Source organism: Megalobrama amblycephala, linkage group LG9 (genome assembly GCF_018812025.1).
Source record: "Megalobrama amblycephala isolate DHTTF-2021 linkage group LG9, ASM1881202v1, whole genome shotgun sequence".
Taxonomy (NCBI): domain Eukaryota; kingdom Metazoa; phylum Chordata; class Actinopteri; order Cypriniformes; family Xenocyprididae; genus Megalobrama; species Megalobrama amblycephala.
The window spans coordinates 36,332,033-36,356,792 of NC_063052.1; the positions used below are offsets into that span (position 1 = coordinate 36,332,033).

Genomic DNA, 24,760 nt, shown 5'->3' on the forward strand with positions numbered 1-24,760 from the left:
TTATGTAAACAGACGTGAAAAAAGGAGACATGCTCGAATTTCTCGCCAAAACCCACCAGTACCATCCGGATTTTAAAACATTAAGCTTACCGTTGTTAATCGGGCTATGGTAAGGAGATTGTTTTGAACACTGGCTAAGTTATGTTCTTGCTCAAATTGATTTTAGGTAATTTTTAAGCAAAAAAAAGTAATGGACTACAGATTTAAATTAAGTGATTATTTATTTTTAATTATTTATTAAGTGCTAAGGAGATTTGGTGAATGTTTTTATGCCATGTGATTTCTTTAATATTATTTGCATCAATTTACATATGCTCTGTTTTGGTTTTCACTTTCATTGTGATTCAGTTCCTGTTTTGCCTGCCTTGTTTCCTTTGTTTATTCTTTGTAATGTCCCTCTGACTCTTGTTACTATGGTGATTTGGCAGTGAAAGTGAAAGTATTTTTTTATTTATTTATTTTTTGGGTGGATCTCGCTCTGCTTTTGTTTTTTGTCCAGTGGAAAGTTAATAGGTCTGCGCAATTTCAGGCTTCGTTTCAGATCTTGTCAGTGTCTTCTTTCTGTGTGGATTGCTCTGAAGAATTTGGTAAGAAAGATACAGACTACTTGACTCCATGTATTTTTACTGTTTCACTTATCTTTCAAATGTTTATAGAACTTTTAAAAACTTTTGACAGGAATATATTTCTTGTTGTAAAATGAAATGGTTGGGAACTTTTGGGCTATCCTAATACAACGTTTAGTGTGAGGCAGCAAAATAAAAAAAAGTAGTATACATTTATTTATATCCTGTAAAGTCTCCTTCAATGCTGTAATGTAAAATCCATTTTAGAAGGGTTTTTTTAAGCAATCAAATGTAACATTGAATATGCCTGATGAATTAATTCAGCTTTACATTATGAGTATTTCATGTGACTGTACTTCAAACTTTGGTCTGTTCTCGAGGGGGTGGGTTAGTGGGTTACTGTTTTAAAATGGACTTTCCTTTCTTGCTGTCAAATGTTTTCTACAAAGGCTTTCTCTACTTTTGAAGTTCAGTTACTAAGACTTGAGTGGAAGGTCCCCATCTTGATAGCAATGATCTATCGCCCTCCACATCTTGTTAAAGATTTTGTCTGTGAATTCATGGAATTGATGGGGTTTATTACTACAAATTTTGATTAGTTGGTGAGTTTAATCTTCATGTATACTGCCCGTCAGATACATTATCGAAGGAGTTTTAAACCAGAAACGGTGGACAAAATATATCATACTCACATATGGCCATACTTTGGACCTTGTGCTTACCCATGGGTTCTTTATCTCTGAGCTTGTAATATATGATTCGTTGTTATCGGACCATAAGGCAGTTTTATTTACTTCGTCTCTCCCTGAATTAACCTTTTCATCTGCTGAAGCTCAAACACATTCTCGCTACTATTCATCCCGCTTTAACTCTGATTTTAATGTACTAGTATTTAATAATCTGAGTCTCAACCCATTTCCCCACCCCCTGATTTGGTAATCTTAATTTACTGACAGTCCCTTGATCAAGGTTTAAACACAAAGGAGATAGAGCCTTTTCGGTAGTGGGGTCGAGATTGTGGAATAGTTTGCCTGTCCATCTTAGAGCAACTCCTTCTTTATCAGTTTTTAAAACTCTTCTTAAAACTTTTGTTTTCCTTAGTCTTTAATAAATGTTCATTTTTCCTACTTATGTTTTATATTTTTAATAAACTTAAACTCAAACTTAAAACTTCTCTTTACAACAGTGAATTCCATATTGGTGAAGGAAACAACAGCTCCTCTATTCTTGGTCTAAATTCTTCCTGTCTCGTGCTCTGAAACATAAAGGTGAGATTGAAAAAATGTAAGAGGGCCTGTCTAACACTTTACAGTTTAGTTTTCAAACCACACCAATTTTTTGCATTCTTGTGATATCTGTGTTTACATTGCATGAGCACAATTCCCCTGAAAATGTGCAGGTCATTTTTACGAAACTTAAAATAAGTGTATGATTTGTATATCGAACTATATTGAACATCTAAAAGTATGGTTTTATGAATCATGTTGACAGGATCTATAAGGAGAAATGCTAAGATACAAGGCAAATTATGCAGCAAATTAAAACTCTTTATAGTTGATGGCCCATTTGATCTTCCAACAGATTAAATGGGACTTTAAGTTTCAACTAAAATGGACCAACACACAGAAAGGGACTTCTGACTTCTTAAACTTGTTTTAAGCAACATATTTTCAACAGTTTCTTTTTATAACTATTAAAATTGACGGTTCTTTTCTAGATGGATTTTATTGAAGAATATGATGTGATAACTCAGGAGGAGCTGGAGGATATTAAAGAATCCATATCTACTCAGGATCTTCCATCAGCAATACACACAATCAAAGAATACCTCAAAAAGCAAGATCTTGTAGAACTTAACATTGGTGTGACAGGAGAGTCAGGTTCTGGAAAGTCCACGTTTGTCAATGCATTCAGGGGTTTAGGGGATGAAGAAGAGGGCTCTGCTAAAACTGGCCCAGTAGAAACCACTATGGAGCCTCAAGATTACCTTCACCCTAAATATAAAAATGTGAAAGTGTGGGATCTTCCTGGCATTGGAACACCAAACTTCAAAGCTGATGAGTATCTTGATCTGGTTGAGTTTGACCGCTATGATTTTTTCATCATCATTGCTTCGGATCGGTTCAGAGAATGCCACACTCAGCTGGCCAAAGAGATCATGAGAATGGGAAAAAAAGTTTTATTTTGTTCGGTCAAAGATTGACACAACCATTCATGCTGAGAAGAGAAAGAAGAGCTTTGACCAGGAAAAAACACTGGATATAATCCGAGAGGATTGTGAAAATGGTTAGTTATTCAGTTTATGACAATGATTTGAACAAAAAAAGATAAAGATGTTGTGTTTACAATTGTTACAAGTGAATGATAGTTTACTAATATAAAAACAACAATTATAATAAGGATTCAATTTATAATGATACATATTAGCCTGTTTATTAGATACAATACTATATACTTATTTATGCCCTTTCTTGTTTCTGTCTAGGTCTGAAAAAGATCAGGATAGAGGATCCTGCCGTGTTCCTGATCTCTAACTTTGAGCTCGGCAAATATGATTTAAATCTGCTGCAGGAGAGGATGGAGAAAGAGCTTCCACAGCATAAAAGACATGTGTTGATATTGGCTTTGCCAAATATTACACTGGAGATTAATGAGAAAAAGAAGAAAGCTCTAGAAGCAAATATTGGAAAAGTAGCCTTGCTGTCTGCTTTGGTGGCTACAGTTCCTCTTCCCGGTCTTTCATATGCTGTGGATTTAGTTATTCTCAAAAAAGAGATTGAAACGTACTACAATACCTTTGGTCTGGATGATCCATCCCTACAGAAGCTCTGTGATAAATCGGGGAAGACCATTGAGGAAATGAAGAGTCGGATGAAGTCACCTCTGCGTTTTGGTATAGACAAAGCTTCAATATTTTCTTTACTGGGTGCTGCATCCGTGGTTGTGGCTGAAAATGCAGTTGAGTATGTTGCTAGCCTCATACCCCTTCTTGGCACTGTGGTTGCAGGAGGAATGTCATATATGACAGTCTCAAGAATGCTGAAAAGAGCTCTGAATGACATAGCAGAAGACGCCAGAGATGTGCTAATTGCTTCAGTGGGAACTGCTGTGTAAACGTGATCGAACGTGCCAGAATAGAAATTTAGATGTAGCTGATGCTTTTATTGATGCTTTATTACCTCTGTTACCATTTCGACACTTACGAAGCATTACATTAGAAAAATGATCACTTTGGAGTTTCTGTCATTAATTACTCACCCTCATGTCTTTCCACACCCATAAGACCTTCATTCATCTTCAGGACACAAATTAAGATAGTTTTGACAATCCAAGAGGTTTCTGATCCCCAAGAGAAAGCAACACAAGTACCACATTCAAGGTCCAAGTAGTAAAGACATTGCTAAAATAGTCAACATGACTACAGTGATTCAACCATAATGTTATGAAGCAACGAGAATATTTCATGTGCGCAAAAACAAAACAAAAATAACATTTTTATTCAAAAAATTCTTCTCTTCCCTGTCAGTCTCCTATGCTTATGTTGTATAGACGGTGCAGCACTTCCAAGTTCTACATCAGAACGCCAACTCATATTTTAAAATGGTAATAATATTTCACAATATTACCGTTTTTACTGTATTTTTGATCAAATAAATGCAACCTTGATGACGAGAAGAGACTTCTTTTAAAAAACATTTAAAAACTTTAGCATAATGTTGCCAATCTTTTGACCGGTACACACACACATATATATATGTGCGCGCGCGCGTGTGTGTGTGTGTGTGTATATATATATATATATATATCAGCCCAGGCTCATTAGAAAAATGTACCTGAGCTGGTTTAAACTGGTCCTGAGCTGGAGCTAGTTGCTTAGGACCAGCTAAGGACCAGCACTTGACCAGCATAAACCAGATACCGGTTTAAAAGTGCTTGCTGTTTAACTGCCTCTAGTGTTATTTCTGTTATAAACTGCAGTGATATGTACATATTGGTATATATATTTGTAAATGAGTAGTTTTATATTTCTCCATGCTTTTTAATTTGATTATGCTGTTCACAATGCTTGATTGTAGTTCCTTCCCTCACTAAAACTGTTACAGTCTTGTGCCTGTCTTTTTGTCCTCTTTTCACAAACTTCAAAGTTTGCAGTGTTGTGATTCACCTTGTAGTTGATTGGCTTGGTTCATGGGCTATAACTCTTTAAAGAAGACTCTTTTAAAAATGAAAAAAATAAAAATACTGAAAAAACAAAGCAAAAAACAAAAACAGCGTCACTGGGCATTGTTGCACTCTATACTAAACAAGAATGGACCAAGAACCTGCTCTGGGGCAGGTTCTGTTCTGATTAAGAGATCTCAGTCCAAAATTGGATCAATCAGATGTGAGCAAATTGACACTGACACATCCAATGGAATAAAGTCAGTTTCTCTTTCCTCAAATTAAAGGTCACTAGATAGTAAAAAAAACAAATATTTAATGATGAAATTGTCTGGCTTTAATGATAATTAAACATCTATTGCCATATCTTTACAGAAAAGTTCATGCAATTTATGCAGAGGATTGAGACGACACAAAATCTGCTTAAAACATGAGTTTATTACATTTTGACCACATTGTTTGTCAAAATATAACCACATAAGAACGTACATACCCTTATTTCAAAACTACTGGATAGTATCTGTAAAACAAGTACACATTGCTGAATTGTCAGACACAGAACACATTCACTTTTCCTGAACAATTTCATTTTCTCTCAGTGATGTTGGTGTGTCAGAGTCTAAATTATGAAGGAATCGCCTCTTTAATCACACATAGAAAACATCTGGTGTCATTTTAAAAAGAATGAGCTGATACTTGTATAATTAGATTAGAAACATTAAATAAACTACAGTAATATTCATTACAATCACATTGTTTTTATTTTTATATATTCACATTGTTCAGAGTGATTTCAATGCAAAAGTCCTCAGTTTCTAAATGTATCATGATTGAATAGCTAAGTTGTTTGAATTATGATTAGACTATCATTGTTTCACAAATGCCTCACATGCGCACAATTAATGAAAATAGCTGAACTTCACAACAAAAAAAAAATGTAACCACTCCAAATGGTTTGTGTTTTTGATTCACCAAAATCGTTTAAATGTAAATTCTTCCTGAATAATAAAGAAATTATAATAATTCACTCAGTCAGATTTAGAGCTGCATAAATGGCTGTGTTTTACGGCTCTCATAATAATAAACACAATAGATTTGTTTTGGAGAAAACTATGGACAATTCACTATTACTGATACAGGAAGAGGGAATGTACATGTACATACTATGACGCTGTCAAATGCTTTGTCAAATGATCAAACCTTAATACTAATTTTAGAAAATTTCCTTCTTAAATGAAATCAATCAATGGAAACAAATTCCAGCTTTTGTTTTATCTGAATGTCTTGTGAATGTATTATTTGTGATGCAGGCAGCTCTGGACAACACTTTTGCTTATGGTTCTTTAGATGAGATATTTGATTGAAACTCTTCCCACATGAAGAGCACTGATACGGCTTACTTCCAGTATGAACTCTCTCGTGTTTTTTCAGGTTTCCTGACTGAGCAAAACACTTTCTACAGTATGAGCACTTGTACGGTTTCTCTCCAGTATGGACTCTCTCATGTTCTGTCAAGATTTGTGGGTAAAAGAAACGCTTTCCACAGTATGAACACTCATATGGTCTCTCTCCAGTATGAACTTTCTGATGTGAATTTAAGGCACTGGATGAAGTGTAGCTCTTCCCACAATAAGAGCATACATAAGGTCTCACACCAGTATGTACACGCTCATGCTTTTTTAATAAGTGTGGCTCTAAAAAACTCATTTCGCAAAAAAAACAAGCGTAAGGTTTCACACCAGCATGAACTTTAAGGTGGGCTTTTAAATGCACTGCCAAAACAAATGTTTTATCACACTGATTACAGCTGAACAACCTCACTCCAGAGTGAGTGTGCAGGTGTTTTTGGAGAGTGCTTTTGAATCCAAAACTCTTTCCGCACTGAGTGCATGTGAATGGTTTTTCTCCCGTGTGAATTCTCATGTGCGCATTTAGTTGATTTTTATATATGAAACTGTTTCCACACTCAGTGCAGGTGAACAGCTTTTCTCCAGTGTGAAATCTCATGTGTTTAATTAGGTTTTCTTTACGAATGAAAGTCTTTCCACACTGAGTGCATGTGAGCAGAGTTTCTCCAGTGTGAATTCTCTCGTGTCTCTTAAGGTCTGGTTTGTAAGTGAAACTCTTTCCACACTGAGTGCATGTAAACGGTTTTACTCCAGTGTGAATTATCAGGTGTCTGTTTAGGGCTGGTTTACATGTGTAACTCTTTCCACACTCTGAGCAGGTGAACGATTCTTGGACTTCAGATTTTGCAGCTTGATCCTCTTCAGTCTTTAAAACGACTGCATTTCCATCTTCATTTTTGAAATAATGAGGTTTGTTTCCATTCACTTCCATCATATCTGAAATCAACATTTTAAAAACATAAATGTGAAAAGTATTTTAGATGTCAGTTTTCATCGTAAAATTCCTCAGCAGTCATTAAATGAATGAAGGAAAACACCAACCTGTTTGTTCCTCTGTCTCTTCATATTTAATTCTGCAGGGTTCTTCCTCAAACTCCATCCTTACAATAGTATGTCAGTAGTTGATCTTGATCACCAGAATTACAGTCACTCTCAATTATCCAGTTGCAAATATTTTGCTCAAATAGTCGTTTAGAAACAATTTAACAGAGTTTTGACTAATTTCAATTGCTAACTAGTGAAAACACAAGGCATTATATTCACAAACCCAGTCAGTAACGAGCTTATTGTTTGACGAGCGTAATTTGGTTAATTTCTGAGTGATTCACTAAATGAATTGACTTAGTCGTTTAGATTCCGATTTTTCCTGATTATAAAATTAACACTCGCAGTCTGAGAAAAAAAACAAGATTTAGAGCAGAATGAACGGCTGTGTTCCACTCATGTTTATTTTCTCTTCCCTCCCTCGCTTCTTTTCGTCTCCTAGGACCGGATGTACGTCATTGTTTACGTTGCACGAGCGCCCTCTGTTGGCGGTGTCTTTACAAATCAGGTTCTCCCTGGAAATCGAGTCTCCATAAATAATAATCAGTTAATGATTATTCTAAGTGCATACGAACGATGTTAATTTATAATACCTTACTATATAGTGCAGAATAGAACTGTTAATTCATAAATAATACCCTAATTAAGTTACATGAATTAGTTTTATTCATAACTAAAATATTTGGACATTTAACACTTAATTTAACACAATTACATTGAAGATAATTGTGAATACATTTAGGGTAAGTGAAAATGCATGTATAAACTATCAGGCTAATCAGGTTATCTGTAAGCTATGCTAGTACATGAGCTAACAAATCCAGACATTAATGGTCATAATAATGTAGTTTAAAAAGCTTGATTTTGTAGGCTTGGGGTCCTGATTATGGATTTCTATGGGGGACTTGATTTGTCACCACCATATTCAACTATCTAACCTATATAGGTTAAACCTTTTAGCTTGGAGTACCCCCTGAAGGGATTACCATCCTTCCACGTACCCCCTCTCTTCAACTTCGACTGCAGTCACACCTTTTCCATTAAGGGACAATATTTGCCCCCTAAATTGATTTTCCAGTGCATATTTTACCTTTATGAATAACTTTATAAAATAAATAATGTTTTAAATAAAAATGTTCAATAAAGAAATATGCAATGATGGTAAAACTAAATAAAACTTTTAAATATTAAAGTAAAACCGCCAGTAGGTGGCAGCAAGTCACTGTTTTTATGAGTGAGTGGCTGTGAATGAACCATTGAATCATGGACTCTCACGATTCGTTCAAAGCCGCAAAATTGTTCGCGAAACACAGACGTGTGTTGTAGTTCTGCTGTGGTTTTCGTTATTATTTCATTGCAAAATAGAGCAAATACTGACAGTACTGTGTTTAAAATGTATGTTTTGTTTTTTTTGGCCTGTTGTATAATAATGTCACGTTTGCAGTAATGTGGACATTTGGGAACAATTTCGTTCTTGCTCGTTATCATCATTAAATACAAGAATTCACACAACAGGGTGTTTTTGTATCGGAGAAAGTTCGAGTCTTAAATCGAAATTAATCAACTATCTGTGTCTATTTGTTTTTCATGCGAGTAAATGCTAAATCCCCACTTTTACAAAGGTGCATTGTCGAGAACAACAGTAATTTAGCGCGATTTAAGGCAGCAGATTCTGCATGCAATCTATCATATGTGGATAACAGTAATTTTTGCCTGCAAATGATGAGGTAATTTGATTAAATGTACTGGATTTACGGCATTTTGGTAGTTAGAAAAACATGCTCGGTTTTAATGTTATTTTAAGGTAGAATTAAATAAACTACTCAGCATTTTTTTTCTTTTGACACCTCACGTACCCCCAGGGGTACGCGTACCCCAGTTTGGGAACCACTGGGTTAGTAGATATATTTTATCTGTTACCTTTTTTGATATTATACACAGGGGTGATCCAAGTTACTTTTTTCTCAAATAATAGTGTACAACTATACACACAGCATCAGTATTAAAAATGGTATGCAGCCATGTTAATGCAGAACTCCAAATCATATTTGTATATGAATTGTGCTATACTTACATTGAGCACCTTGGTATCCCCTTAGACATGAAAAAAAAAAAAGAGTTTATTATAACATTTAATTGTAAATATTTTACTAGCACAAGTTTGTACTTTGTATTCCAAAACATTACAATATGTACCTGTAAGCATGAACACAGACTGATATTACCCATAAATTACATCTGAAATGCCTGTTTATATATAAATTGAGGGGAGGAAAACATCTGTTTGGAGTTTTCAGTTGTTTTTTTTTAATAGAACACCATGATTTCATATGCAGTTAATGCGTTCATGAAATAAAAAGGAACTAAACTTGCATAACTTATTTCTCAGTCTTAAAGTACTTTGAGAATTTATTGATTTTAATGCAAATGCATTTTTTTTCTCAGTGCATCATTTTAAACTTCGAGCAATGCTTTTTATGAATCCATGGACTAGATAACCGACTGAAACTCTCCTCACATGAGGAGCACTGGTGCGGCTTCTCTCTAGTGTGAATCTTCTCATGAGATTTCATGCCATGTAACTGATAGAAGCTCTTTCCAGTGTGAGCACTGGAACAGTTTCTCTCCAGTATGAACTCTCTGATGTCTTTTTAATTCACCGGATGTAATCGAAGGTCACTGAGTGCATGTAAACGGTCTTTCTCCAGTGTGAATTTTCATATGCAAATTTAAGCTTGATTTCTGAGGGAAACTCTTTCCACACTGAGTGCATGTGAACATGTTTTCTCCAGTGTGAATTTTCATGTGCAAATTTAACCCTCTATGGTACGCAATATGATATAAATGAGGAAAAAATTATTTGTGTTGTTTTTCCTGCTTAAAATTGGACACTTTAACAAAATCAATAAACATTTTCATAATTTTTTAATTTATTTAATTTTTATAAGTTTGTTGCCTCGAGGCAACATTGTACCACAATGGAAAAAAATAAACATTTGGCATTTTCATGTAGAAAAAAGAAATATATTTATTGAAAACATTAATTTCTTTAACTAGACACTTTAAACAAACAAATTTATATAGTTTTTAATGTATTAAAAGTTTCATATTTAATAAAAATAAAATTTTATATCCAGCTGTTGCCCTCAGGCAACATTGTACCATAGAGGAACACAAGTATTACCAAACCATCATATTTTTATGTTATTATATCAAGTTATCATATCCATCTTCATCCTCATCTCCATCTTCTCTCTCACCCTCAGTATCTCCCTGATGGATTGTCACTATGATTTCATCTTCCTCATCACAGTATGACCCCTCATTAACTCCTCATACTCACCCTCATCAACTGCCAGTGTTACCTATGTTTTATACGTTTCTGAAGTGCTATAGAAAATGTGCGGATAATAATATATGCAGATATGGTATGTGAATTAGTATTCTTATAAGTGCATTACAAAATCATGTGAAAATGCCAACATATTTAGATAATTCTAACTCTTTTCCTTACAAATATGATACATTTGTATTCAAACCTATTACGGCTGTATGGCCTTATGCGATTCCATTATGGTACAATGTTGCCTTGAGGCAACACACAGTTTTTTGTTATTTTCTCTAAAACATTTGATGATATATAATGTAAAGTTCTTAAAAATACTTCTTTACTTGCCAGTGAAGGTGACTCATATTTTTTGTGGGTGATTAAATGGATACAAACAAGTGAAAAAAGCACTTTTCAATGGAGAAAATATGGAGTCATGTGACATGTGCACATGTGCTGAAACAGGACACAAAATGGACACCTGTTGGTCATGTTTTGGTCTTTTTTGCACTTTTATTGATTAGTATTTGAGTTATTCTGTCCTGAGATACGTTTGATCAATCAATTGGTGGCTTATTTTTTGAAAAACAAACTAAAATAGACCATGTTGCCTGGAGGCAACACCGTACCATAGAGGGTTAAGTTTCTTTTTTGAAGAAAACTCTTTCCACAATAAGTGCATATAAACGGCTTCTCTCTCCAGCGTGAATTTAAGATTTGAGATTTAGACACCTAAGATTTGATAACCTTTTGTAACTCTTTCCACATTGATCGCATGTAAACGCTCTTTCGCCAGTGTGAACGCTCATGTGCAAATTCAACCTTTGAATTTGGTTTGTTAACGAAACACTTTCCACATTGAGTGTATATGGACAGATTTTCGGCAGTGTGAATTCTCATGTGTTCTGTTAAGTTTTTTTCTCTGTGTAACTCTTTCCACACTCAGAGCAGATGAAAGGTCCTTTGTGTCCAGTTTTGTGTCCAAAAACTCATTTCCATCTTCATTTTTGAAATCATGAGGTTCTTCATTTTCATTCACGTCCTTGGCGTTTAAAATCAACATGGACAAATGTGAAACACCTAAAAGCATAGTTGAACTAGTTTAAGTTTTATAAGTATATTTATAGGAAAACACCAACCAGCTCTCTATCTTCATCTTTTATTCTGCAGGGTTCTTCCTCAAACTCCATCTTTACAATAGTATGCCTATATTTCATACAATAGAACAAATTGTCATAAAACTATTTTGACAGATAGAAATGTATTGTGTTGAAACTGATAGCACCATATTCTAAGATGTTTCTCTAAGAAGTTTGAGAACCACTGCTCCAAACTAACGCACACAATAATGATATACTGTACGTGTATGATCCGTGTGTTGTTAAAACTTAAAAAAGAGCTTGCGCATTATAAGCTGTATTTCATCGTGAGCCGAGAAGGGTCCCTCTGTGTCCCACGCCGACGTTACACCAGGGATTATATATAATAGGGAGAGGGTCTGTATCCCTTACCATTGGAGAAAGCGTAACGGGCAAACTCAATCACATGCGGCATCTCTCAACCTATCGTGTAATTGCAGTGACATCACTCGCAATATTCCCTAGTCTCTTTTTGTCGTGCAAAAATAATGAAATAAACTACATTTGTCTGTAGAACCTCACTTCACTAGCTATTCTGTTCTTTATGAATCATTTTTAAATATTGGTATCATGCAATACTTGCATCAATAATATATGAGAGTATATTATTATATAATAATTATATATTATTATACCATCATAATAGTCTATGTTTGGCTTTTAATTATTCTTACAAAGGCTTTCTATTTCAGATAAATGCCGTTCTTTTGAACTTTCTATTCATCAAATAATCCTGGGGAAAAAAAACTGTAAACAACTGTTTTCAACATTGATAATAATAATCAATGTTTCCTGAGCAGCAAATCATCATATTAGAATGATTTCTGAAGGATCTTGTGACGCTGGAGACTGGAGTAATGATGCTGAAAATTCAGCTTTGATCACAGGAATAAATTACATTTTAAAGAGTAATTTTAAAATTGTGAAAATATTTCACAATATGCCTATTACTGTTTTTGCTGTATTTTGGATCAGAAAAACAGTTCTGCAGAAAAACAGTAATTTCATCGTCCTGGGGTGCGTTTCCCAAAGCGAACTATGGTCGCAAGTTCCGTCGTCACCAATAGAGTTCAATGGGACTTACGACCATGGTTCACCAACGATGCTTTCGGAAAACACACCCCAGCTCAGTTCAGTTTTCCTCAAATAGTGTCAGTGCTGACAAATCAATAATACTGCTGAATATAAAGTTAAACTCAATTAATTGTTGAGGGAATCATGCAGGTTAATATTAGACAATAAAATGAAAACAACAATTAATCAGTTAAAAGTATAAAATAATGTCTTTATTCAGATGCTGTATCAGTTTGATGTAAAACAGCTACAACAAATGATTCTCATCCTTTGAGTAAGAACACATATTTGATGTTTTTAAGCATTAGTACATGAAGCATTATATTCATTAAGTATTTCATATTAGGAATGTATATTCATTTTTTGTGATTGACAGGTGTGATGATCAGTGGAGTTGAGTTTTTACCTCCATCATTAAAGCACGGGCTAAAAAATGGATAGAGTTTCCCAGTGAAAGACTGACCAGTGAAAGAGTAGATATGAGAGCTGGACTCCACATCATAAAAGGAGACCAGACCCTCCTCATAATCCACAAACACACCGACCTGCTGCGGCTTCACTCTCAGATACAGAGAGACAGGAGGACCAGCACGGGCTTTATATTCATTCCCATTCCTCAGAGCCACAGTCCAGAATCCATAACTGGGACACGGTGTGATCTCTCCCTTCCTGTTAATGGATTCTCTGGCCACTCCTAAACCCCAGTCAGTCTTTCCCTTCACCTGCACCTCAAAATAAAATCTCCCTGAGGAGAATCCCTCCTTTCCCAGGACAATTGCACACCTATCAAATCTCTCTGGTTTGTCTGGCCGTTTCTGCCAAATGTCTCCATGTCTCACTTGTTTTCCATCATCAGACAGGATGAGTTGAGGATGAGCTGTATCAGGATCCAGAGTCACATCCACTGAGAAAACAGAGAATATGAATCACATCTTAATACAGACATTTTGTGATGATGTTTTTAATATGTTTTTAATATCAGTGTTTAATCATCCTGTAGGTCAGTAATGAAGCTGTGAGTATATGAATGTAATCTAGTGTAGTTCAGACACACACTGTACCTTCATACTGCTGCATCCTCTTCAGATCTGTAGAGACACATGACAATAAAACATCATCAGATCTTTGACATGTTTATGTGTGGAATTATAGACAAGATTTAAGGTTATATTTAAAGAATAATGTACAACATCATGTTTTATCTGATCAATGTGTGTTTTTTAGCACTGTTAAGCTGTTGGAGCTTCAGTCCTGATATTTCACACACATCCCTCTTCTCATGAAGATCAAATCTGCCTCTTAAACACATGATGTTTATTCATTTGATTGTCTGCTTAGTTAAGAATATTAATGTTTCTCTTTACAGTTTCCCCTCTATAAAGTTTTATATTTTTTCTGAAATTAGAGCTGAAAATGACCGTCTCTCTTCAAGAAGAACTGTGAGCTGATGATAATAATGTGACCATTGAGTTAGAGTAATAAAACAAATTAATAATTTGTATATATTTGAATTTTTATTATTTTTTAAAATTATGTCTACATATTTCTATTTCTATTTATGCACGTATATTGTTTTTTTAAATTATATGAATGTATTATAATGAATTAGTATTGAACAATTCAGCTACATTTTCTAAATTAAATAGAGTTGAGAGAGTAGAGTTACCATGACAACTGCAGCTCATTCTCAGACAACACAGAGGAGCGCTTGAGTAACTACTAACTCTCATCTCTCATTTATTGTTGACAGAGATGGTTATTTAAATTCATTAAATTTCATACAAAGTGAGGTTCCTAAAGGTAATTTAGGGAGGAGCGAGCCCATCTAATCTTCCAATCAACAGCCAGTGTATATAAGCAGCTGCTTCCCTCTCTTCAGTCTCAGCTGTTCCAGCATCCCTCCACCTCCCCAAACTCCACCTTCATCTCAGGTACCTTGCCCTATGTAATCATATCCTATATTTATTACTGTGGGGGGTATATCAGAGCTCGAGTTGAAGCTGCTTCATCGAACCCCTCCTCAGTGGACAGCAAGAAATATTAGCTAACCTAAAACCTAGACTGTAATTTACATGTTTTGATGTCTAACTAATTTGTTTCAGTTGATTATCTATTTTATTAATAATTTTAAGATGGTTATGTCATGAAGTCCATTAAAGTTTCACTTACCTGAGTTACTTGTGTGAAAGAATCGGAGCATTTGTGTAACGTTACGTATTATTAGGTTTTCTTTTCTTTCTTTCTTTACTTATTTATTGTGATTTGATTTAAGTATTTATATGTAGTAATATTTATTTCAATGCATTTATGAATACTGTGATTTAAAGTGTCTTAATGACTCTGAAATACAGTGTTTATCCTCAGACAACACAGAGGAACACTTGAGTAACTACTAACTCTCTTATTGTTTTTCACTGTTTTTACAGACGTGATCTCATACTTGACTTATTTCAGCTTGAATCAGACTCATTCTTCATTACTGATTCTTTTTACTATATAAAAACAGGGCAGACAACTTTTGAGAGAATACGGGGGAGGGAGTGATATTGACACAAATTTCAAGATTTGATTTCAATCTTGATTTAATATAAATTCATTTGGGTATATACATGAATATATTTTTTCTAAAGGAAAAAAAATCTTTCTCAACTAATGTTGTGAACTAACGTTATACAGGGAACCCTGTCAGCTAGTCACGTTACATAATTATTATTATAGGTTAATTAACAACTGATTTGTATGCAATTACATTTCAGGACGTTTTTATAATAATGACGTGCCGCTTGAACTACAGCAATATGTCACGCCATTTTAACAGCGCTAAAACTGTATTTATTGTTTGAATTTTGTAATAAAACGAACAAAATTTGAAAGCTGAAAAGCTGAAGTCTGTCTGCGCATGGTCCGTGTCCTCTTTACTCCGAAATGTGTTTCACTGTGTGAGAATATTGATGATAAATATATGTATCTGTATGTTGTATTTGATATTACGTACCATTTAATGTGAGTTTCTCCTGTAGAGTGTCCTTCAGTTGAGTCAGAGCTCTCCTCAGAGTCTCCAGACTCTCATCAGTCTTCACACTGATCTCAGACCAGTTCCTGGTGTTTCTAGAGCTGCACAGGGATGAGTAAATCTACAGCAGGAGAGAGGAGAAATCCTTCAGCATGGGGAGTGTTATGGTGTCATATACTGCATTATCATTGATCAGAGAGATGTTGACTGACCTGTAGGAGGTGGAGGTGATCTTCAGTGTGTGAGAGCTGCTCCAGCTCAGTGTTTCTCATCTTTAGCTCAGTGATCTCCTGCTCCAGCTCTTCAATGAGCTCTTCCTCCTGTTTCTCTGCTGCTTTCTGCTGCTCCTCCATCATCTCCAGCAGTTCAGTGTAACATTTCTAAGGCAAGAGTCAAGGCAAGGCAAGGCAAGGCAATTTTATTTGTATAGCACATTTCATACACAATGGTAATTCAAAGTGCTTTACATAAAAAAGAATAATAAAAATAGAGCATAAGGAATAGAAATAACAGTAAAAACAGAGAATTTTGCTATCTGGATGGAAGAGCTAGGAAGTCTTAGGGATTTTGTTGTTGTTGTTGTTGTCCATCAGAGTGGATCTAAACGGATCTATCCATCAGAGCGGATCAGAATGGATCTTCCTCACACGACAGGACTGCTACCTGTTAAAGCACTTCAAACTGATAAACAGTTTCAATCTCCCCTTTTGCCAAGACACCTCAAACTGCACCACACAGCCCTAATCCCCCTTCCGGAGATATCTTATCTATGCAACGCAGTTCAAATTTCCCCTTTGGAAAGTGTCCTGACTGTAATCCAGAGATATCTTAACCATGCACTACATCTTAAATTTCCCCATGGTTTGTCCCCTTATCACTTTCTTCCTAATTCTCCCAGCTCTTTCAACCAGACAGCAATATTTAAAATGCATTAAAAGTCAGAATAACAAGATGATACATAAAAGATATAAAATACATTAAAAATGAAATAAAAACAGGAAAAGGAATTAAAAGAATAAAAAGATAATACGTATAAAATAAAGTGCAAACAGTTCGGACATAGCACAGTGCTCAATCAGCAAATGCATAGATAAAAAGATGTGTTTTGAGTCTGGATTTGAATGTGGCTACTGTTGGAGCACACCTGATCTCTTCTGGAAGCTGGTTCCAGCTGCGGCTGGCGTAACAGCTAAAAGCAGACTCTCCTTGCTTTGAGTGAACCCTTGGTATTTCTAAATGACTTGATCCTGATGATCTGAGTGATCTGTTAGGTTTATATTCTATGAGCATATCTGCAATGTATTGAGGTCCTAGACCATTGAGTGATTTCTAAACAAGTAACAGTACTTTAAAATCATTTCTAAATGCAACTGGAAGCCAGTGCAAGGACCTGAGGACTGGTGTGATGTGTTCATGTTTTATGTCTTATGGTCTTTTTGGGAAGGCCAGTGAGGAGCCCATTACAATAATCCACCCGGCTGGTGATGAAAGCATGAACAAGTTTCTCTAAGTCTTGACTGGAGACAAAGCATCTAATTCTTGCAATATTTTTGAGATGATAATATGCTGATTTAGTTATTGTCTTTACATGGCTACTGAAACTCAGGTCTGACTCCAAAATCACACCAAGATTCCTGACTTGATTTTTAGTTGTTTGACCCCTAGAGTGAAGGTACATGTTCACTTTGAGAACTTCATCTTTGTTTCCAAATGCAATGATTTCAGTTGTCTTTGTTTAACTGAAGGAAGTTTAGACACATCCAATTTTTAATTTCATCAATGCATTGGCACAGGGAGTCAATGGGGCTGTAGTCGTTAGGTGATAGGGCTAGGTAAATCTGGGTGTCATCTGCATAGCTGTGATATGCAATTTGGTTCTTTCTCATTATTTGGCTCAGTGGCAGCATATATAGGTTGAACAGGAGGGGTGCAGGAATTGAACCTTGAGGGACTCCGCATGTCATGGATGTCCACTCAGACTTATGGTCACCGATACTAACATAATAACCTCTCCTTTCTAAGTATGACCTGAACCATTTAAGGACCATCCCAGAAAGCCCAACCCAGTTTTCCAGCCTGTCAAGAAGAATGTTGTGATCAACAGTGTCAAACGCAGCACTGAGGTCGAGTAGAACCAGCACTGATAATTTACCTGAATCTGTGTTAAGGCGAATATCATTTATTATCTTTATGAGTGCTGTCTCTGTGCTGTGATGCGGTTGGAAACCAGATTGAAAGTTGTCAAAGTATCCATTCAAGCTTAAGAACTTGTTCAGCTGATTGAAAACAACTTTTTCAATGATCTTGCCTATGAAAGGAAGATTTGAGATTGGCCTGTAGTTGCTCAATATGGTGGTATCCAGATTGCTCTTTTTCAGGAGGGGCTTGACAACTGCAGTTTTCAGGGATTTTGGAAAAGTCCCAGAGAGAAGTGAGGCATTTACCACTTCTAGGAGATCTGCTTCTAATCAGTTAAACACACTTTTGAAAAAAGATGTGGGAAGTGTGTCAAGGGTGCAGGTTGATGTTTTAAGGTGCTGTACTGTTTCTTCCAAAATTTTACCATCAATTGCTTCGAAAACAGACATAATAGCTGCTTTCTGATGTTGTGATCTGATCTGTTTTACCCCGGTGCAGCTCAAGGATGTGCTGATCGCCTTTCTGATATTATTAATTTTCTCAGAGAAGAAGGAAGCAAACTCACAGCATTTGCTGTCTGAGAGCATTTCACTGGGAATCTGACTTGGGGGGTTTGTTAGTCTCTCTACAGTAGCAAAAAGAGTGCAGGTGTTGTTTAAGTTTTTGTTTATAATATTTGAGAAGAAGGTCTGTCTAGCTTTGCCTAATTCCAGATTGAAATCATGAAGAATATCTTTATAGATGTTATAATGGATTTCAAGTTTTGTCTTTCGCCACATGCGCTCAGCTTTTCTGCATTGTCTTTTCATATTTTGCACTGCTGTTGAGTTTCTCCATGGTGCTTTTTGTCTGCCACTTTTCTTCCTGACTTTCACAGGAGCAATGTTATCAATAACATTGTGTACTTTTGAGTTAAAAGAATCAAGGAGAAAATCAACAGAGTCTGCAGATATGCTTGGTGTTAAAGATATAGCCTTCATAAACAGTGCACTAGTATTCTCATTTAAGCATCGCTTTTTGACCGAGATAGATCTAGCTTCAACAGTCGGAGAGATCAATAAATCAAAGAAAATACAGAAATGATCAGATAGCGCTACATCCTTAATGACAATGGATGAAATGTTTAGACCCTTACTAATAATTAAGTGTGTCTACGATTGTGTGTAGGTCCATGTACATGTTGAGTCAGATCAAAAGTATTCAAAACAGTTATGATTTTTTTTGCGGATGTGGATGTTAAAGTCCCCAGTAATAGCAAAACAGTCAAACTCAGAGGAAATTGCTGATAACAGTTCTGTAAAGTCCTCCACAAAGGCTGGAGAGTATTTTGGAGGCCTGTAGGTAACTAAAAGTAGAATGCGAGGAGCACCTTTTAACACAATACCCAAGTATTCGAAAGACAAGTAATCACCAAATGACACTTGCTTGCATTGATAGACATCTTTAAATAGAGCAGCAACACCTTCACCTCTCCTAATAGCTCTGCAGACACTCATAAAAGTAAAGTTAGGAGGGGCTGTTTCATTCAGGATTGTTGCACTGCAGCTGTCTTCAAGCCATGTTTCATTTAGAAGAATAAAATCTAGGTTGTTTGTGGTTATTAAGTCATTGACTAGAAGTGATTTATTTTTACGTGAGCGGATGTTTAAAAGTGCTAACTTAACAGTCTTACTTTCTGTCTCTACAGTAATCTTAGTTTGACGTGTAATAGGTAGCAGATTAAATGGATTTGCCAAACGGTTTGAGAAGGCCTTAGGCTTTCTATAACGTAATAAAACAGAAATAGAGAAAGCTACAGGCACACTGGGTTCCCACTTGTTCTGTAAACATTTGATAAAGTCACTGTTATCATAATGGGGACCCGACACACATCATTGAGAGCCGTTATCGGTTGTTTTTGGTTCACCTAGAACACATAGAGGAGGTTGAGGGCCCTGGCGTTGTGGCAGGGGCCGAAGAGCTCTCGCAGGAGGAGGGGGAGGGCGAGCTGGGCCCACAGGCTTTGGTGGTTTCGGGGCTTGACGCTTTTTTGTTGATATCTGGGGGCTCGCAGCAAAAGAGTGGGAGAGTTTGGTTCCAGCATACACCAGTTCCTCCATTTTCTCTGAGAAGCACAGAAGAGGGGATGCTGGAGAAAGGGATAACGTGTTTGGTGAGAGGGGCTGTTGCTCTGGTGTTACCGGAGGCTATAATATGTTGTCCTGGCTTCCCTGGCTGTTTTCCCAAAAATCGTCCTTGGGTGCTGAATCTTGGAGCAGTTCTAAAACGTCACTGTCTCTCGGTGAGCTCTGTGGCAGGGCTCAGTCAGGATTGTGTGCGTGAGCAGTGGTTGTTGTGGCTGCGTGGTGTTATCATTGACCTTGTGGGATGTGTCAACCGCATGTCCATTCAGGTGCTGAAATGAAGTCCTGTGGTCAGTTGTACTCTGTCCAGGCGTGTTTGTGCCATTCAGGTTAAGTGGATTTGCACACACTGCTGAAGGATGATGGAGGCAGAAGTAGATATTGTCCTTTAGCACTCTTGAGCCCAGTTTGTTTGGGTGCAGGCCATCATGAGTGAACAGTTGTCTCTGACTCCAGAACAGATTGAAGTTGTCGATGAAATTCAGTCCTTTTAAGTTGCAGGTTTTTTGCAGCCATGTGTTAAGCCCAAGCAACCGTGTAAATCTATTTGTTCCTCTTGCTGGGAGTGGTCCACTGATGAACGACTGAACTTTTAGTCTTTTAAGCATTTCAAAAAGTTCATTGAAATCCCTCTTAAGGAGTTCTGACTGCTCCTTCCGAATATCATTCTTCCCCACATGAATGATTAGTCGATTTGCAGTCTTATATTTCATCAGAATGCTCTTAAGTTCCCTGTTTACATCAGAAACTGTTGCTTGTGGAAGGCAGCATGTAGTTGTATCCCTGCTGCTAATGTTTCTGATAATAGAGTCACCCACTATCAGAGTCCTGGGCTCGGCTGCTCTCTGAGCTGAGTGCCGCTGACTGTTCAACCTTGAGCGGCAGTTAGCATCGGTGTTAGCTGCTGGCTGATTTGATCTGTGTCCGATCATGTTTGGGGATTCCTCACCCACATTCATCATGTCTGGAGATTCCTCACCCACATTCATTAACACTTCAAATCTGTTCTCCAGATGTATTGGCGGTGGTAGGGAGCTAGTGTTTGGGGTAGAGGATGCTACTGCATTAATATGTGATACTCGTGACAATCTGATGTCTCGAGTGCCTTTGGGTCTCGCTCCCTGTGTGTGCCATCGATTAATATGTTGATAAATTTCGGCACTCAGTACAGTCTGTTTAGGGGCATTAGATTCATGGGACTCACCGACTGTGTGCTGAGGACGTCCATGATGAAGCTCTGTTGTGTGTTCCTTCTGGTTTGGTAGTCCCGCAAGTAACTTTGTTTCAAGAACTGCAATCCTTTGTAGAAGTCTGTGGCAGTTTGTGCAGCAGGTAGATTCTTCAACCAGAGGAGGCATATTATTTCTAATCCTTTTGGATGTAGGCAGCTGCGTTTTCCCTTCTCCGGAATGTAAGCTGATGGCTGCCGTCAGTGGGAGGCTGGTTGGATAAAAATTCCCCTTTTTTTGTAGCAATTCTTCCAGTTAAAAAGATTGTTGGTGCCAAGATTTGACGTTTGAGCACTGTGCCTATTTGCTGTAGTTAAAATTAGGAGATAAAATATAAAAGCAATAGAGCAAAGCGTGGAGCTGTAAGCAAGAGCGTCCGAACAGTAGCGAAGCAGGAAGAGGAAGAGTCAGTGTTACTATTGATCATATTTCAGTGTTTTCCTCAACCGATAATAACACTATATAACACCTCATCTGCACGATTTGGACTGAGTGACTTCTGAAATCATGTGTCTTGTAGAGGAGAGTTGAGCTATCCATTTAAGTGATAGTAAATATTAATGAAATTTCAGTACAGTAACCAATCATGATTGCCAATGTGATAGCGCTTTTATACAACAATTCACTGAACACAAATTTAATATTCATTAACTTACATTATAGATTCAATATTGACAGTTATGCTTCATCTTTTTTTTTTTTTTTTTTTTTTTGCTTTTCCAACAAAAAACGTTTCCAAACAAAATCACGGCAGCCAGAAACAATTTTTGAACATGTCTGAACAACATGACAACAACAACATTTTGTTGACCAAATGAATTAAAATTGATGTCTCTCTCAAAGACAGTGACTTGTCACCATAATGTAGCCTATCAATGTAACTTGCAGAAAGGGTCACTGTAAAATCCCCAGCATTAATACACAGACTGACAGTCTGTCTGGAACAAAAATGGACAAAAGTGATGCAAACAGTGAAAAGTCTCCTGAACCAACTGATGAAATAAGGGAAACACTTTACAATAAGTTTCATTGGTTAACATTAGTTATCTACGTTAGTTAAAATGAACTAATAATGAACTGCACTTTTACAGCATTTATTCATCTTTGTTAATGTTAATTTCAACATTTACTAATACATTACTAACATTTTGTTAGCATTAGTTAATGCACTGTTGAATACCTGTTTAACTAATGAACTTTACTGTAAAATATTACCAAAATAAATATTTAAGAAAAATTAATTACATAATTTAACTTACTTTTCTGACTTCTGCTGAGTGTTTGACATCTTGAATCTTCTTGATTCTGTCCTGGATCATCTGCTGCACATCTTTCTGTGTCTTCATTAGTTGAGTCTATAGACACAGAACAACACAGACACATTTATCATAACAGAGATCTACTGTCTTCTGAAGAAACCTTCAATGTTTCTGTAATGAACTTCTTTGTTTTACAAAATGAAAGAAATGTGATTCCTCATGATGTGAGCCCTTTACAATAAGCTATGTTAGTAACTTCTACCTTCTTCTCTTCACTCTCCTCTTCTATAGGAACAGAGTTGTGGTTCTTGTGGTATTTCCTATCACATATCGGACACGCACATGTCTGATCATCTCTACAGAACATCTCCAGAGGTCTCTCATGTTTCTGACATATATAGTCCTCCAGATTCCTCACAGGATTGATCAGTTTGTGTTTCTTTAAACCTGCCACTTTCAAATGAGGCTCCAGGTGAGTTTCACAGTAAGAGCTCAGACACCCCAGACACGACTTCAGGGCTTTCAGCTTTCTTTCCTCACAGACGTCACACAGAACTTCATTTTTTTTCAGAACTTCAGTTTTTTTCTCAGGACTTTTCTTTTTATAGTGATCTACGAGCTCTCTGAGTGTGGTATTAATCTTGAGATCAGGTCTGATCTTGAATGTTTCTTTACAATATGGACAGTTGCAGGTCTGGCTGTTGTCCCAGCACTTATTCAGACAGGTCTTGCAGAAGTTGTGTCCACATGAAGTGCTGATTGGATCAGTGAACACGTCCAGACATATCGAGCACTGAAGCTCCTCAGTCAGTGGACTGCTGGAGGATGACATCCCTGGAAAGAGAAAATATGAGAATGAATGACCATCAGTGTAGTCAAAAGTTGGTTGAGAGATTGTGAACATGAGAATATGTAACAGGTGGCTACTTTGAAGATGCTTAAATATAAGATCGTTTTGATTTGTTTGACATTTCTGCTCACTACATAATTCTTTGTGTTATTTCATAGTTCTTATGAATAAAGTGTGGAGAACAGTCATAATTAAGAATGAGCAGGTATGTTCAAAAATGTTACTTGTGTTGTACATTTTTCAGCAAGTCACCTGTTAAATGATGTTTTCCATACGAGTAAAATGAAAGTCATGCAGAAAGTTATTATCTTACCTGGAGGTGGACTTATACTCCGTCTCCTGGTCTTTCTTCCTTTTGATGACCTCGAAGCCCATTCTGCCATTGCTCTAACCCCTATTTAAGCCTTTTTGAGACAAATCAAAACAAACTAAACTAAACTAGGGACTGCTGATTAGAAAAGCACAAATAATTAATTCTCTCCTCAAAATAAACATGTTTTATGACTAAGTGTAATTTTCCTAATGTTTTATGTAAAGTGACTCTCACCTGCAGAGCAGGTCTGTCTGTCTGTCTGCAGGTAATTTACTTCCTGATTCTCTAGTTTTATGTTGTGTGAAAGACACCAAACTTTTCAACCAATAAGTCAAATGATATTTACAATACAATTCTGATATCATTTTTTAGTGCAGTAAACACCTAAAGTAGTTGAGTATTTGACATGCTTAAACCTGATTCAGTTCAACTCATTCCAGTTCAACATAAACTCTACTAAACCAGATCACTTCCATTAGAAACCTGTTCAGCTCAATCTCTCTTATATTTCTATCATTACCTGTGAGGATCAGATGTGTCCACAAGACTCTTTGAATGGCTCAATAAATATTCTGTTGCTTAAAGAGGTTGATCATTTCAGGCGTCCATATTGTTGTTGATCAAGTTAGTTTTATTTTCTGTGAATCTCTCACTGAGTACAGTAAGGTCATAGTCCAATATTTGTTATCAGTTTCCAGAACAAAGACTGCCCATAAAATCATCTGCTGTAAGGAAATAGGCTGGCATACTCCTGCTTCTAGTTTTATGTAAAACAGATACGTAGATCCTCAAACTAGCCATGAGACTTCTAGGACCAGGAATAATTTGCAACAATGGTTCATGTGACAATGCCAGAGAAATGTATTATTAGCCTTTATAAAGCATTTTATGCTCATCTGCAAGCCAGTGCAGTCATTTGAGAAGAGATTCTAGAGATTAATAGAGAAACTAGAGATTTATAAACATTCAAACAAGCACATTAAAGCTGCAGTCCGCCACTTTTTTGTGTTAAAAATGTACAAAAATTATTTAATGAGAATATACAACATGAATCCATTTTCCAAACCATGTTTTTCTACACTTATAGTAAGTGTTTATATTCTGACTATTTCA

At 36.4% G+C, this 24,760-nt stretch overlaps 2 protein-coding genes and 1 pseudogene across 2 annotated transcripts; 1 reads left to right on the forward strand and 2 right to left on the reverse strand.

Annotated features, from left to right (window-relative positions):
* Positions 1 to 371: 371 nt before the first annotated feature.
* Positions 372 to 4,674, forward strand: LOC125276145 (annotated as a pseudogene).
* Positions 4,675 to 5,147: 473 nt separating this feature from the next.
* LOC125276150 (gastrula zinc finger protein XlCGF8.2DB-like) lies at positions 5,148 to 7,644 on the reverse strand. Its single transcript, XM_048203650.1, has 2 exons — positions 7,178 to 7,644; positions 5,148 to 7,072 (listed from the first exon to the last, which is right to left on the reverse strand). Exons 1-2 carry the CDS (start codon positions 7,233 to 7,235, stop codon positions 5,967 to 5,969), a joined length of 1,164 nt encoding a protein of 387 aa, XP_048059607.1. The 5' UTR covers positions 7,236 to 7,644; the 3' UTR covers positions 5,148 to 5,966.
* Positions 7,645 to 12,922: 5,278 nt separating this feature from the next.
* LOC125276126 (E3 ubiquitin-protein ligase TRIM39-like) lies at positions 12,923 to 24,568 on the reverse strand. Its single transcript, XM_048203605.1, has 8 exons — positions 24,168 to 24,568; positions 23,648 to 23,738; positions 22,747 to 23,318; positions 22,485 to 22,580; positions 15,947 to 16,114; positions 15,717 to 15,855; positions 13,783 to 13,809; positions 12,923 to 13,625 (listed from the first exon to the last, which is right to left on the reverse strand). The coding sequence occupies exons 2-8, from the start codon at positions 23,715 to 23,717 to the stop codon at positions 13,078 to 13,080; spliced, it is 1,620 nt and encodes a 539-aa protein (XP_048059562.1). The 5' UTR covers positions 23,718 to 23,738; positions 24,168 to 24,568; the 3' UTR covers positions 12,923 to 13,077.
* Between the last annotated feature and the right edge of the window lie 192 nt (positions 24,569 to 24,760).